Here is a 12,730-nt window from a genome sequence, read left to right as displayed (position 1 = left end):
GTCCAATCATCTTCCTCTATAAGTGAATTGTCAGTAGGATTGTCACGCTGCAGTTCCCACAGATGTTAGTAACCTAGATTACTGTACTCACCGTCCAATCATCTTCCTCTATAAGTGAATTGTCAGTACGATTGTCACGCTGCAGTTCCCACAGATGTTAGTAACCTAGATTACTGTACTCACCGTCCAATCATCTTCCTCTATAAGTGAATTGTCAGTACAATTGTCACGCTGCAGTCCCACAGCTGGTAATAACCTAGATTACTGTACTCAGCGTCCAATCATCTTCCTCTTTAAGTGAATTGTCAGTACAACTGTCACACTGTAGTCCCACAGATGGTAGTAACCTAGATAACTGTCCTCACTGTCCAATCATCTTCCTCTCTAAGTGAATTGTCAGTACAACTGCCACACTGCAGTCCCACAGATGGTAGTAACCTAGAGTACTGTACTCGCTGTCCAATCATCTTCCTCTTTAAGTGAATTGTCAGTACAACTGTCACACTGTAGTCCCACAGATGGTAGTAACCTAGATAACTGTACTCACCGTCCAATGAAAGACTCATCCATATACGGTACAAAGCATATATCAAACGATAATTCAATAAGTATCAGATTTTTAAAATTTTACAGGTTTATTTATTTTTTTCATAAATAATGACATAACAAACATAAAAACAAAGAAACACACACTAATCATTCTGTTCAATAATAATATATATATATATTTCATCCTAAAACAGCTTGTGTCGCATGAAATTTTATCGTGTTTCATTATAACAGTGTGTCTGATATCTATAGAAACATGGCAGTAAACACCAGTGTGTTTACATTAAAACATTTAAGACTTTCAAGGTTACCTTTGACCGTAATATAAAGTTAGTGTTTAGTGGTGCAAGCAGAGCATTAAGTCAGAACTGGGACAAGTGGATGAGCTAATAAGAATGCATCTTCTATAAAGCGTTACCAACAAGAGGCCATTTTTCTTGGACTGGGGCGAGTTTGAACCGGACAAGGTGAAATGGAAGCAATACTTCACAGTTTTACTTGTGAAGAGGTGTCGCTTCCTGTAAATGTGTTAGCACAATAAACGACTATAAATGCGAGGGTAAAAATTTCTGTACATAAATTAAACACAGCTTTGGCAAATTAATTCGCCTCCTCCAACTGAACAACGGAGGACAAAACAAATGCCATAAATATAATAATGTCATCTTAGCCTAGTGTCAAATGATATCAAAACTACCGGTAACCTATGTGTGAAATGCAAGTAATTAATGTGAAAAAATACACTGTATTTGTATTCATACTGTAAATACACAGGCAATACACACTGTACTGAACCATGTATGTTTTGCTGTATCTTGAAGTATATTAAACATGAAACGATTGCCATATATTTATAGTCACAGTTTTCATGATACTGTCAAAAAGGTGTGTGAAAATATATGCTATTTTTTAGTTCACATATTGGTCACAGAAATTGTAAGGAGAGCTTGAAAACTGAAAATTAAAGATTCTTTTATGTTTTACATTAGTTTCCATATTCAATAATTCCTGAATATTATTGATTTTAATAAATATTGAAATATTGAAAGTATGACATGTGGTACAATCAGCATCAGCTACAGAATACATACACACGTACATGTAATCTCATATCATCCAGCACTGAAAACATGAAAATACATGTTTTCTTTTTAAAGTAAACAGTTAATAACTCACAGCAGTGTCCATGTAAAAAAAACTGTGAACTGTGATATTTCCAACCCCAACCCCCCCAAATTATCTCCCTTGGGTATTTTGAAAAAAATGTCCAGTGAAGAATTTGTCCTCATAATGCTTTATAACTGTATCTATCATAATATTAAAAAGTCAACAGTATTAAAATCAGAAGCACATAGAGGTTTGCAATCAATAACCGGAAGGCAATTTGCTCTTTTGCTGTCCGAGTATCATTTCCTGTTCTTCTTCTAATTCCCCATTACCTATAGGTATTTCTTCTTTCTAGCATAAGCACACTCCAACTAGAACCTTCAGCTTGATGAAGGTGGTCAGTATTTTACATATGTAAATTACTGTGATCATGTAATCCTATATAGCCTTGACCCTTTCACCCCTATGTAACTTTAGTAGACTATATCATGCATTGATATGGATGAGTCCATTGTGGTCTACAGTGGTGAAAGGGGGTAACCGTTAAGTACCACTGATGAGTCCTAAATGTACTTTGTTTGGCTTTCCTTATCAACTGACTAAACTTTCAAACACCAGTAAGTGCTTATTTATCACATAATATATAATGTACTGTGTTATCCAGTGAATATACCCATGTCATATTTTGTTACGTATAAACCCATGTAATATGACCTATCAGCCCTGTGATTGGTTGTAAGTTTCAATTGTTTCAATTGTGACGTCATGCCTAGGACAAGTACATGACGTCACAGACTTATGCACTGGAGTCAAAATGGCAGCTTTCTACATTTCAAGATTGCATGAAAATTGTCGTTTTACACGAATAAACCAAAAGTCTTGATAATGTGAAAAAAAAAAGGTTCTTATACTCGTTTACATTTCAAATGAAATTTATGAAACTCGTCACGAATTTTTCATTTTAGCGAGCCTCTGAAAAATTCTTAGACTCGTTTCATAAATCTCACATGTAATGGAAACTCATGCAAGATCCTATATATATATGAATATTTAATACACACTGTGCGCTAGGCACAAGGAGATGCCAAGGGAACTTTCATTGTATTTCAAATTGATAATTGCAAAAACATTTCATATTTGACAAGAAAGTAAATTCTATTTGCTAATATAAATTCAATCTGTATACTGCAAACTTTCAGTACTATACATAACAATGGTAAGGACAGTTCTAACAAATCATATCATGATGAAATTATCCGTGAATAAAAAGAAATGTGTATCAGATCTTTTTAAGTTTGATACAGATGGTAATAGGCTGTTTTTATTGTGTTAGCATCACACAAAAGTGTCCCTGCCTCGACACTTTTCACATACAATTGAGATTGTCTTGAACTTTCAGGATTGTGTCACAAGTGATTGGCAAATCAATCTTGTTGCCTGGATATTGTACCAGCGTCCAATCAGAAACTTTCACTTGCAATATTGGCACAAAAACCGGAGCTTTTGTCCCAAGAATGTCATGCCAAGCTATATCACTAGTCGGTCTAGTAATCGGGGATTCTTGCCCACCGACCAGAACCAACATCGCCGACTGTAAGATGAGATCTCTTTGGAACAATAACCATACTTTCACAAGTTGATACTGGCACATTGCTGAACAGGTCACACATGACAACACGTCACATTTCTGTTTACGATCTGTCCTAGTTACGCAGCCTCTTGAGAACCGTCACCTTGGTCACCGTCTGCGCCTGCGACCTGATGTATGTAGACCTGCTGTTGTCCTCCTGCTAGTTGTTGGATCTGGTACACTTGCTACAAACAAGAAAATTTGGTTATTACTAGGTGCATACTTTAAGTTTTAAAAGTACAGATACAAAATTGTTAAAGATGTTTTGTTATATCATTGCAATACGAAGTAAAATTAAACAAGCAAGTATCTCAAATCTTATTTAATAACAATATAAATAAATAAAAATATACAACATTTGATATAGCGCCCTATATAGCTAACATAAGCCACTCTAAAGCGCTTTACAGTACATAGATATACAATTTTATACAGTCAATATGATTAGCATATATAATAATCAATACAATTTTGAGGAATTCGCAGGAGCTGCCTTATCAGACACCAACTACTAGTCCTATGCCACCTGGATAATATCTCCCTATGTGTGTATGCATGTGTGTGTGCTGGAGATATATTGTGTTCTGTTTGTAGTGGGACCATGCTTCCAACGGTATCGTTTATAGTGGCACCTCAAAAACACTTTCTCTGAATATTCCATGCGTACGGCGACTTCGGGGATTGAACCCGACCGACTGCTTGGAAGGTCGGAGTGTTAACCACTCGACCAATCTGCCCACAATATTTTAACAATACTTTTTCCTGATTCTGGGAGATACTTTCTAACTTTCTATTTAGTAATAGCCATTTTTTAATCATAAGGACCCATGACCTATGGCTCAAGAGCGTCTTTTTTCCAACATTGATTGTACAATATAGGTGCTACTTAGGTAAAAAGAGTATCTCCAGTAATTTTGTTTCTTTAACTGCTGAAAAATATGGTCTTTCCTTGCTAAAAGTGCTAGCCAAACTTTTGAACTGAACATTAACTATTTATGTATGGTTGGTCTGTGAAACATTTGCACATGTCTGATCTTACTTGTGCATTGAACTGTGATTGGTCGGCTTGTGAGATGGTCTGCACATTTTGAATGGCTGGCTGGGCTGCCTGCTGGATTATGATTGGCTGGTTGGATTGTTTACCCTGGAGCTGCATCTGTATGGCCTGTAGTTGTTGCGGGGTCAGTTGAATCTGCAATTAATAACATACACAGCTTTATATTAAAGAACTTTGTATTTAGCCAGAATGAAAATATTAATCTTTTTGATGCAAACAATGACATTACACTCATACTCAAGACACTAGAAAAGAATTGAAATTGTATGATCAGTTTAGCATATAGTGAACAAATCCTTGTTATTTCTTATTTCTTTCAGATAGGTTCTGGACCAAACCACTTTACTCAAAGAAAGGTTCATGACTACCCAACGTGATGTTAGTTGTACTAGTCTATCTATACTTACAGGTAAGTTCTGGACTGGCCCAATATTCTAACAGCTAAGTTTTTGACCGACCGACTATATTTACAGGTCTATCCTGGACCAGCTTACTATACTTATGTTTTGGACTTTATATACTTACAGGTAAGTTCTGGACTGGCCCAATATTCTAACAGCTAAGTTTTTGACCAACCGACTATATTTACAGGTCTATCCTGGACCAGCTTACTATACTTATGTTTTGGACTTTATATACTTACAGGTAAGTTCTGGACTGGCCCAATATTCTAACAGCTAAGTTTTTGACCAACCGACTATATTTACAGGTCTATCCTGGACCAGCTTACTATACTTATGTTTTGGACTTTATATACTTACAGGTAAGTTCTGGACTGGCCCAATATTCTAACAGCTAAGTTTTTGACCAACCGACTATATTTACAGGTCTATCCTGGACCAGCTTACTATACTTATGTTTTGGACTTTATATACTTACAGGTAAGTTCTGGACTGGCCCAATATTCTAACAGCTAAGTTTTTGACCAACCGACTATATTTACAGGTGTATCCTGGACCAGCTTACTATACTTATGTTTTGGACTTTATATACTTACAGGTAAGTTCTGGACTGGCCCAATATTCTAACAGCTAAGTTTTTGACCAACCGACTATATTTACAGGTGTATCCTGGACCAGCTTACTATACTTATGTTTTGGACTTTATATACTTACAGGTAAGTTCTGGACTGGCCCAATATTCTAACAGCTAAGTTTTTGACCAACCGACTATATTTACAGGTCTATCCTGGACCAGCTTACTATACTTATGTTTTGGACTTTATATACTTACAGGTAAGTTCTGGACTGGCCCAATATTCTAACAGCTAAGTTTTGGACCAGCCCACTATTCTTACAGGTAAGTTTTTGACCAACCGACTATATTTCCAGGTCTATCCTGGACCAGCTTACTATACTTATGTTTTGGACTTTATCTACTTACAGGTATGTTCTGGACCTCCCCCGAAGAGGTGATCACCTGTTGGTACACCTGTGTCTGTTGCTGTGGTTGCTGGATTTGCACCTGCTGCAGTGTCTGTGGGACTGGGGTGGCAGCTGTAGAAGATGGCACCTGGACCTGTGCCACCTGCTGGACCTGGGGCGGAGCCTGGATTTGTATCACCTGGGGCTGTGGCTGTAATAACAAAATACTAGGTTAACACTGTAGTACACAATAATATCTGACAGAGACTGAGGGATTAATATCGGTTTTAAAAATTGTTCATAACAGTCGCAAAGTTTGTTTGGATCCAGTACTCATATTGGATCATATCGTTGTTATTACTTAAAATAATAAAAATGATAATTCCAGGTTCTTATATACCACTTTATCACAACTTAATTTGTAAGTCGACTCATAGCGTTTCACAAATCATTATCTGTGAATATAGGGCCTTTGCAACCAGCCAATATTTTAACTTCCTGGGGAGCATACAGTCATTGCTGCCATTTCGGCGCTCACAGCCAGCATTTAACAATCCTAGCACTGCCAAACCACGTACTCATTTACAGCTGAGTAGACTGGAACAAGCGGAGAAAAGTATCTTGCTCAAAGATACAACACAGTGCTGTGACTCGAACCTGCAACCCCTTTGGTCACAAGCCTGGTGTTCTACCACTAGAATACTGTGCCTCTGTATGAGACCTATATAAAATAAATGTATTTAAAAGTTTCCATTGTAAACAGGTACGGATTCAGACTTGACTTACTGTGCTGGAGACTACTGTGGCTCCCTGTAAAGCAGTCTGCGCCTGAACTTGTCCCGCCTGTATTTGACCTGCTTGTACTTGGAACTGTTGTTGCAGAAGCTGATTTCCTGTATAAAGATGGGAGATCAAAGTATAAGTACATTTGACACTGCAAATGAGCTGCCATATGAAAAATATCATCTAATCACTAGTATTGTTAATATTTTCAATACATCTCAATATATCCCTGCTGATAATGCATTTAATATTTGGATACGTTTTCCTTGTTTATCCATACTTCCAGATTAAGAAGAATTTCTGGTGTATTTTAGTATTTTAATTTTGTAACACCACAGCTTTTTATACGCCCGTCAAATTTGACGTTAGTATTATGGTATGGGGTTGTTCGTCCGGCTTAAACTTTTGTTTGTCCGGCAATCTCTTCACATTTTTTTTTGACTGATCTCTTTGAAACTTGGTATACATTATAATCATGATATGAAGTTGTCTCTCCCTTAAATGAATTTTGATTCAACATTTTTTCCAAAAGTAATTGCCCTTTGTTTATTTCAGTATTTGATTTTTTTGTCTGACAACCTCCTACATTTTTTGATGGATTTCTTTGAAACTTAATAGAATAAATAATCATGATATGTTGTTGTGTTTCCTTGAAACGAATTTTGATTCAACAGTTTTTGCAAAAGTTATTGCCCTTTGTTTATTACAGTATTTGATTTTTGTCCGGCAATCTCCTCCTACATTTTTCAACAGTTCTCTTTGAAACTTTGTATTTATTATAATCATGATATGAAGTTGTGTTTCCCTTAAAAGAATTTTGATTCAACGATTTTTGTAAAAGTAATTGCCTATTGTTCATTTCAGTATTTGATTTTTTGTCTGGAGATTTTCTTCTACATTTTTTATAGCATGTCTGATCTTATTTCAATGTAAGGAAGTATATAACACTATATGGCATTCGACGGGCGTATATTGTTCCGCCCCGAGGTACTCTTGTTCTTTTTGAAACACACCCAATTCATGACAGTTGTATATTTTTCAAAGATCAGCAAAGAAGCATAAATCATCACTAAAGAAAACTAAAAAATGCCTGTAAAACGTTTTCGTGGATGGCCCTGTTGTTGACCTATAAATTGCAACAGTGAATTTGGCACTCAAGAATACAAACATATTCAAGGTATTCTCAAACTTGACCTTTGTATAAACTTTGATGAAAATTTGTTAAGGAATTAAGTTGGCAGAGTTGTTAAAATCATCACAAGGAGATGGAATTAGTCGGAACATAAGGGAAGTAATACGAAGGCCATGGGATACCCAATGGGACAGTATAGACATGGGTAAGTATACCCCCCCCCCCCCCCCCCCCGCAATTACTATTTGTAGTATACCTTTTTTACATTTAGTCAGTATGTATCCTCGATTAAAGGTCCTACATCATACCAATATTATACTTGGTCCTTCCTTTCAACATCAATAAAAGAAAAGAAGGTTTAAATGAAAATGACACAACAATGTAAAACAAGACTAATTCTCTACCTGGTAGTTGGATCTGGGTGGCTTGGGGTTGTTGCTGAACAACAGCAGTGGCCTGGACTTGTGTCGTTGCCTGTTGTTGCTGTGCCTGTTGTTGTGCTTGTTGCTGTGCCTGTTGTTGTGCTTGTTGCTGTGCCTGCTGCTGCTGCTGCTGCTGCTGTTGTTGTTGTTGCTGCTGCTGCTGTTGTTGCTGGGCCTGTTGCTGTGCCAACTGTAAATAGTACTGGATCTGGTCTGGTAGCCCTGACGATGCCCTCCCACTTTCCTCCTGTTGATTCAAACATGATAAATCATAAAATCATAATGATTATTGTTGAATGCTAAGTGTCATAAGTTCCGTCGAATAGTCATTGAATACTAGCCAGAAACCAAACTCACCAGATGAAGAGACTGTAATTTTTTTCATCACAGTTTCAAACTTTTACCAAAGTTTCCTCAACAGATAAACTGAGAGTAACAGGGGAAACAATTGCCATGCATCATGATGTCACCATGGAAGATGACACCAAAATTATTAGTACATGATGTTGTAGTGAAAAGATTGACCAATCAAATTTTATCCAGGGTGTTTCCCACTAGTAGGTACACAAAAATGATTATAGGCACACTCCTAGCAGGTTTATCCAATGATTCGGGGGTGGGTAAACCTATAGTGTTTGTAGGAAAAATACATTATAAAGTTAAGAAAAGTCAAGATTATTATTCACTATATAGTAATGAATAAATTAACTTGACTTCGTAAAATCTCAGAAACCCCTGCCAGCCAAGAACATGTACATAGACTAGTGTGTCTTAAAACAATAAAAACAACAGTTTACCGGACGTTTGGCTGGTTTCAGTTCATCCCTTGGTACAATGTCGATCAGGAAATCAAACTGGTCAAATTTGGTTATTGCCATGGCGATGTCATTCCTCTGTAAAATATTAAACACACAAATAGTCAGGGGTATTGAATTATATATTTAGAGTACTAGCCAAAAGATTTTGAAAACATACAAGCATATCCACAACCTCTAGTTACAAATGAATAACAAATAAATAACATATCTATAATCAAAAGTAACCTAGTTAAGTATAATAAGTATATCTGTAATCTATATAGTTACAATGGTGTCAGGTCGTTTCACCCTAAATCCTGTTCGACTGAGTGTTCGCCTAAGGTCGTTTTGCGCTATGTAGTTTTGCCCTTTTACTGTAGAAAAGTATAGGCCTGTTTAGTTGTATACAATACAATCTCATTTGAAGTTTTTGTTAGTATTTCTTGGTCTTTTTTTGTAATAAGACGTGTTAGACTTTTAGACTTAAACATGGTCAATCTGCAGATCTGCGCATAAATATACACCTAAAATTCTTACGACAACACAATTGCTCATGTTGAATGATAAACAGTACATTTTTTAAGCATTAAAAACATTTGAACTCATATATACACATATATAAGTTAAAAACATATACATTATTTGTATTAGGGCCAAAAGAATGTAATGGAAATAGGATTTCGAATGAAATGACCTGGATCCAGTAACAAGTACATGTATAATTACATGTAGTAATATCATAGTCCTCTAACCACAACCTACAGAGCCCGTGAGATTTTTATATGTCTGATATATCAAAAAGTTTTCAGGCACACTCATTTCAATAAAGTTCCGCGTAAAACGGCATGATGATATTCTTGAAATTCAGACCTTTCCTTAATAACAGCTGTTATTCTATTCAAGAACTGACATTCTACTTTTAAAATTCAATTAAAGTGTAAAAGACAGAAGTAAAAGACATTTTTTTTTGTAAATTACAACTAACATCATCCTATTATGGTTATAAGGCAGACAATAATTTATAAGTCACCTGAAGTGTCCTTCTCTTGTTGTCCTCTGTGTGGATCCACGCTCGTAATGACAATTCACTGATGAATATTTCTGCTGCCTTGGCAAAAAGTACCGGGGCTTCTGCACTGATCATCTGTGGAGGCACAACATAAGGCATTTCAATTATTTCTGCAGTGTAAGGGAGATAACTCCCTCATTATTTATACCTAACATCCTAAAATTAAACGTCCTGTCCTTGTCAGTTATAATTACTGAAAATATTTTACGAATGTCTGTTCATCAGCTACACTCAGAGCTAAGGTTTAAAATGATAGACAGGTTGATATATAGGTAATGTGGGGAATTAGGATAACAAATAAGTGCCTCCCTGCCCATCTCCATATAAAATATATTCATTTATTATATAGAAAATCCTTTACAAACAGGTAGTACCATTTTATGATGCTCTGGTATGAGTTGACATCATGGTTGATAAAATTTGTTTCAATAGTAAACAAAAGATGTCTGTTGGGATATCCTCTAGAGCAGATATACATACAGTAAAAAAGTCTAACCTTTTTAGTGACATGACTGAATAAAAAAAAGGCAGACCTTATTGACAGACAGGTGGTTGGTATAAACAGGTGACCTGGTTTGGGTGCAGACTCACCTTAACATCCTCGTCCAGTTTCATTATCTTCTTAATTCTTGCGAGAGGAAGTTCTTGTTGCTTAAAGTCATCCTGTAAGGAAGTGGTAGCTATCATTTAGCTTGTTGGGATTATATCTGTATCATATGCATGACAACTTGACAAGTTACTTGTTCATCTATCAGCCCGGTCTTATCTTAACAACTGTTGTCCACATAGCATATAGACAAAGACTTAAAAGTACAGATGATACCAGTAACTTTATTATCATGGTACAATGTCGCCATGCATGGCTCGATCATCCTATTTATTTCTTTTTGGTGTATTTTATTGACAAGATAGTTAAATGTTGAATTTTGCCTGTAAGTTGAACTGTATTCTAATAATTGCACTGGTGTATGAAACATTATTGAATACAATCAATATCTGACTATCAATAAGTATTTAGATAGAATGGTGGCTACGACTCTGTATTTAATCAGGAAGCTGTCGGGATCATTTTTCTATTTGGAAAAGAAGCCACTAAATCCTACTATGACCCATCTACGTTATCTTTGTAAAGTTAACACAAAGGATTATGTAAATCTGACCATTTTCAGATTGCGGATGTCCTGCATGGCTTTTGGCCAGAACTGTGTCAGCATCTGGGCGGCTTCTCCGCTGACCGCCACCGACCCTGCCCCAGGGGACTGACTAGCTGGGGACTGAAATGTAGGTTCAACAGACATCTCTCTGAAATATAAAAGATATATTTTTGAAATTTCACTAATTCTGAGTTTAAAAAAAATAAATCACGAATCAATATTCAATAAATACCAACAATGAAAGTAGAATTCTAGAATCATAAAAAAAGATTTAGTCTGGGTACATATAACATGTATCTGGATTTAGTCAAAAGACAATATCAAAGGAGCTATATAATACATAAATTATTTAATTAACTATTTCAAAGTTTCATTTATGGAAAAAGTGCATGTTTGCAAATGATTGTAGATGTGAATGTTAAATTTGATAGTATTGATATTGTAAACCAACTTCAAGCTGCCTTATAACCTTGAAAAGTTTAGCAAATACCTTATGAAACAATTTGTTCAATCTAATCTTTTGTCACAAGGACATGAAAAAGTGCTGATATGTGACACAATGTTTATCTTGAAATTGTCTTAAGATTTGATTTCCTGGTTGTCAGTTGAAATAGGAACACTGAATTTACTGTCCCCGACATAAGGATATATTCTTTTCACTACTTCTGAAACTTGTTTCTAAATAAGTATAATGATGTTATATATTTGTGCTTTTAACTACCTGAATCTTTAAGGTACAAAGATGTTTGGGGCCACTTCCTCTGAAATGTTGGTAAATAAACCCAGAGTATATTCTTATCAAAGTAATTCCTACCTATTTGTTTTGAGCTAAACTTTTTGTTTTTGATGAAAACATTTGCTTTATTTACGTACAATATGATCACTGTGGCAGTACATGAAAAATATAGTGTATGTTTTCAATATCAGTACAAAAATTAACTGAAGAAAATATTTGTATCTAAAAGGCTATAAGCCCTTCATTCTGATTCGATGATATTTAGAGGGTGTTCGTGTTGAAAAGTTGAAAATATTTAAATATTTATTGTACAATCAAAATATTTTGTAGTTTTAAACTTTGCTGTTTGTCCTAGCGCTTGTCAAGATCAACCTTAACCTAGCTAGATATGTAAACATTTTTTCATATCAAATCTTGTCGGAATGTTTGTCTCGTCATGCTGAAGGGTGTAATGATGTAATGGCGATCGCGACCGCCTCTAAACGCAGGTAATTAATGGCGTATCACTATAAACGTTCCTTCTTTTAAGACGAAACAATGTGATCTCAGCATCTCATTCTGCTGAATGACGACATGTGTTACACTATGTCTAGTTAGGCTTGTGTGATTTGTAAAATAGTTTTCATTCAGGGCCAACTGACGAATGAAACGATGTTCTTGAGACATCGGACCAATAAATTGGTCAGGAATCTACACCCAATCAACAGATCACTGCTGACCTACCCACCAATGAGAACAAAGAACAGCAGCGGATCACCTCAGTGCGGGAAAGTCCAATACGTCTGTCACAATCAAACGGATATGTTTATAAGCATATAGACTACAATCCTGCTAAGTATTGAACAGAAAAACAACTTACCAACCGTGTTGTTCGGAAAAAATGTCTTGAGGAAGTAAATATGGCGCTTATTCGTTCAATTGGTTTGACCT

The 12,730-nt window shown here is 35.9% G+C and overlaps 1 protein-coding gene across 2 annotated transcripts; it reads right to left on the bottom strand.

The window, feature by feature from the left end:
- Positions 1 to 2,590: 2,590 nt before the first annotated feature.
- Positions 2,591 to 12,726, bottom strand: LOC110462539 (nuclear transcription factor Y subunit gamma-like). Of its 2 annotated transcripts, none has more exons than XM_021516521.1 (10): positions 12,660 to 12,726; positions 11,071 to 11,212; positions 10,502 to 10,573; positions 9,872 to 9,985; positions 8,842 to 8,937; positions 8,027 to 8,291; positions 6,494 to 6,600; positions 5,727 to 5,918; positions 4,326 to 4,478; positions 2,591 to 3,471 (listed from the first exon to the last, which is right to left on the bottom strand). In XM_021516521.1, exons 2-10 carry the CDS (start codon positions 11,206 to 11,208, stop codon positions 3,364 to 3,366), a joined length of 1,245 nt encoding a protein of 414 aa, XP_021372196.1. In that variant the 5' UTR covers positions 11,209 to 11,212; positions 12,660 to 12,726; the 3' UTR covers positions 2,591 to 3,363. The 2 variants fall into 2 exon arrangements, with proteins under 2 accessions (XP_021372196.1, XP_021372197.1); XM_021516522.1 differs by lacking the exon at positions 12,660 to 12,726 and adding an exon at positions 11,786 to 11,806.
- Positions 12,727 to 12,730: the final 4 nt, after the last annotated feature.

Source organism: Mizuhopecten yessoensis, unplaced genomic scaffold (genome assembly GCF_002113885.1).
Source record: "Mizuhopecten yessoensis strain PY_sf001 unplaced genomic scaffold, ASM211388v2 scaffold10799, whole genome shotgun sequence".
NCBI lineage: Eukaryota > Metazoa > Mollusca > Bivalvia > Pectinida > Pectinidae > Mizuhopecten > Mizuhopecten yessoensis.
Note: the sequence above shows the minus strand (reverse complement) of the source record. Positions and strands in the feature narration are given on the sequence as shown.

What these genes read in the sequence shown, in the direction of transcription:
- LOC110462539 (XM_021516521.1), bottom strand. Translation starts at nt 11,208, where the DNA reads ATGTCTGTTGAACCTACATTTCAGTCCCCAGCTAGTCAGTCCCCTGGG. An exon ending in CACCCAGATCCAACTACCAG is followed by an intron (nt 6,601 to 8,026) that starts GTAGAGAATTAG and finishes ATCTTTATACAG; the next exon opens with GAAATCAGCTTCTGCAACAA. An exon ending in GGGAGGTCCAGAACATACCT is followed by an intron (nt 4,479 to 5,726) that starts GTAAGTAGATAA and finishes TATTAATTGCAG; the next exon opens with ATTCAACTGACCCCGCAACA.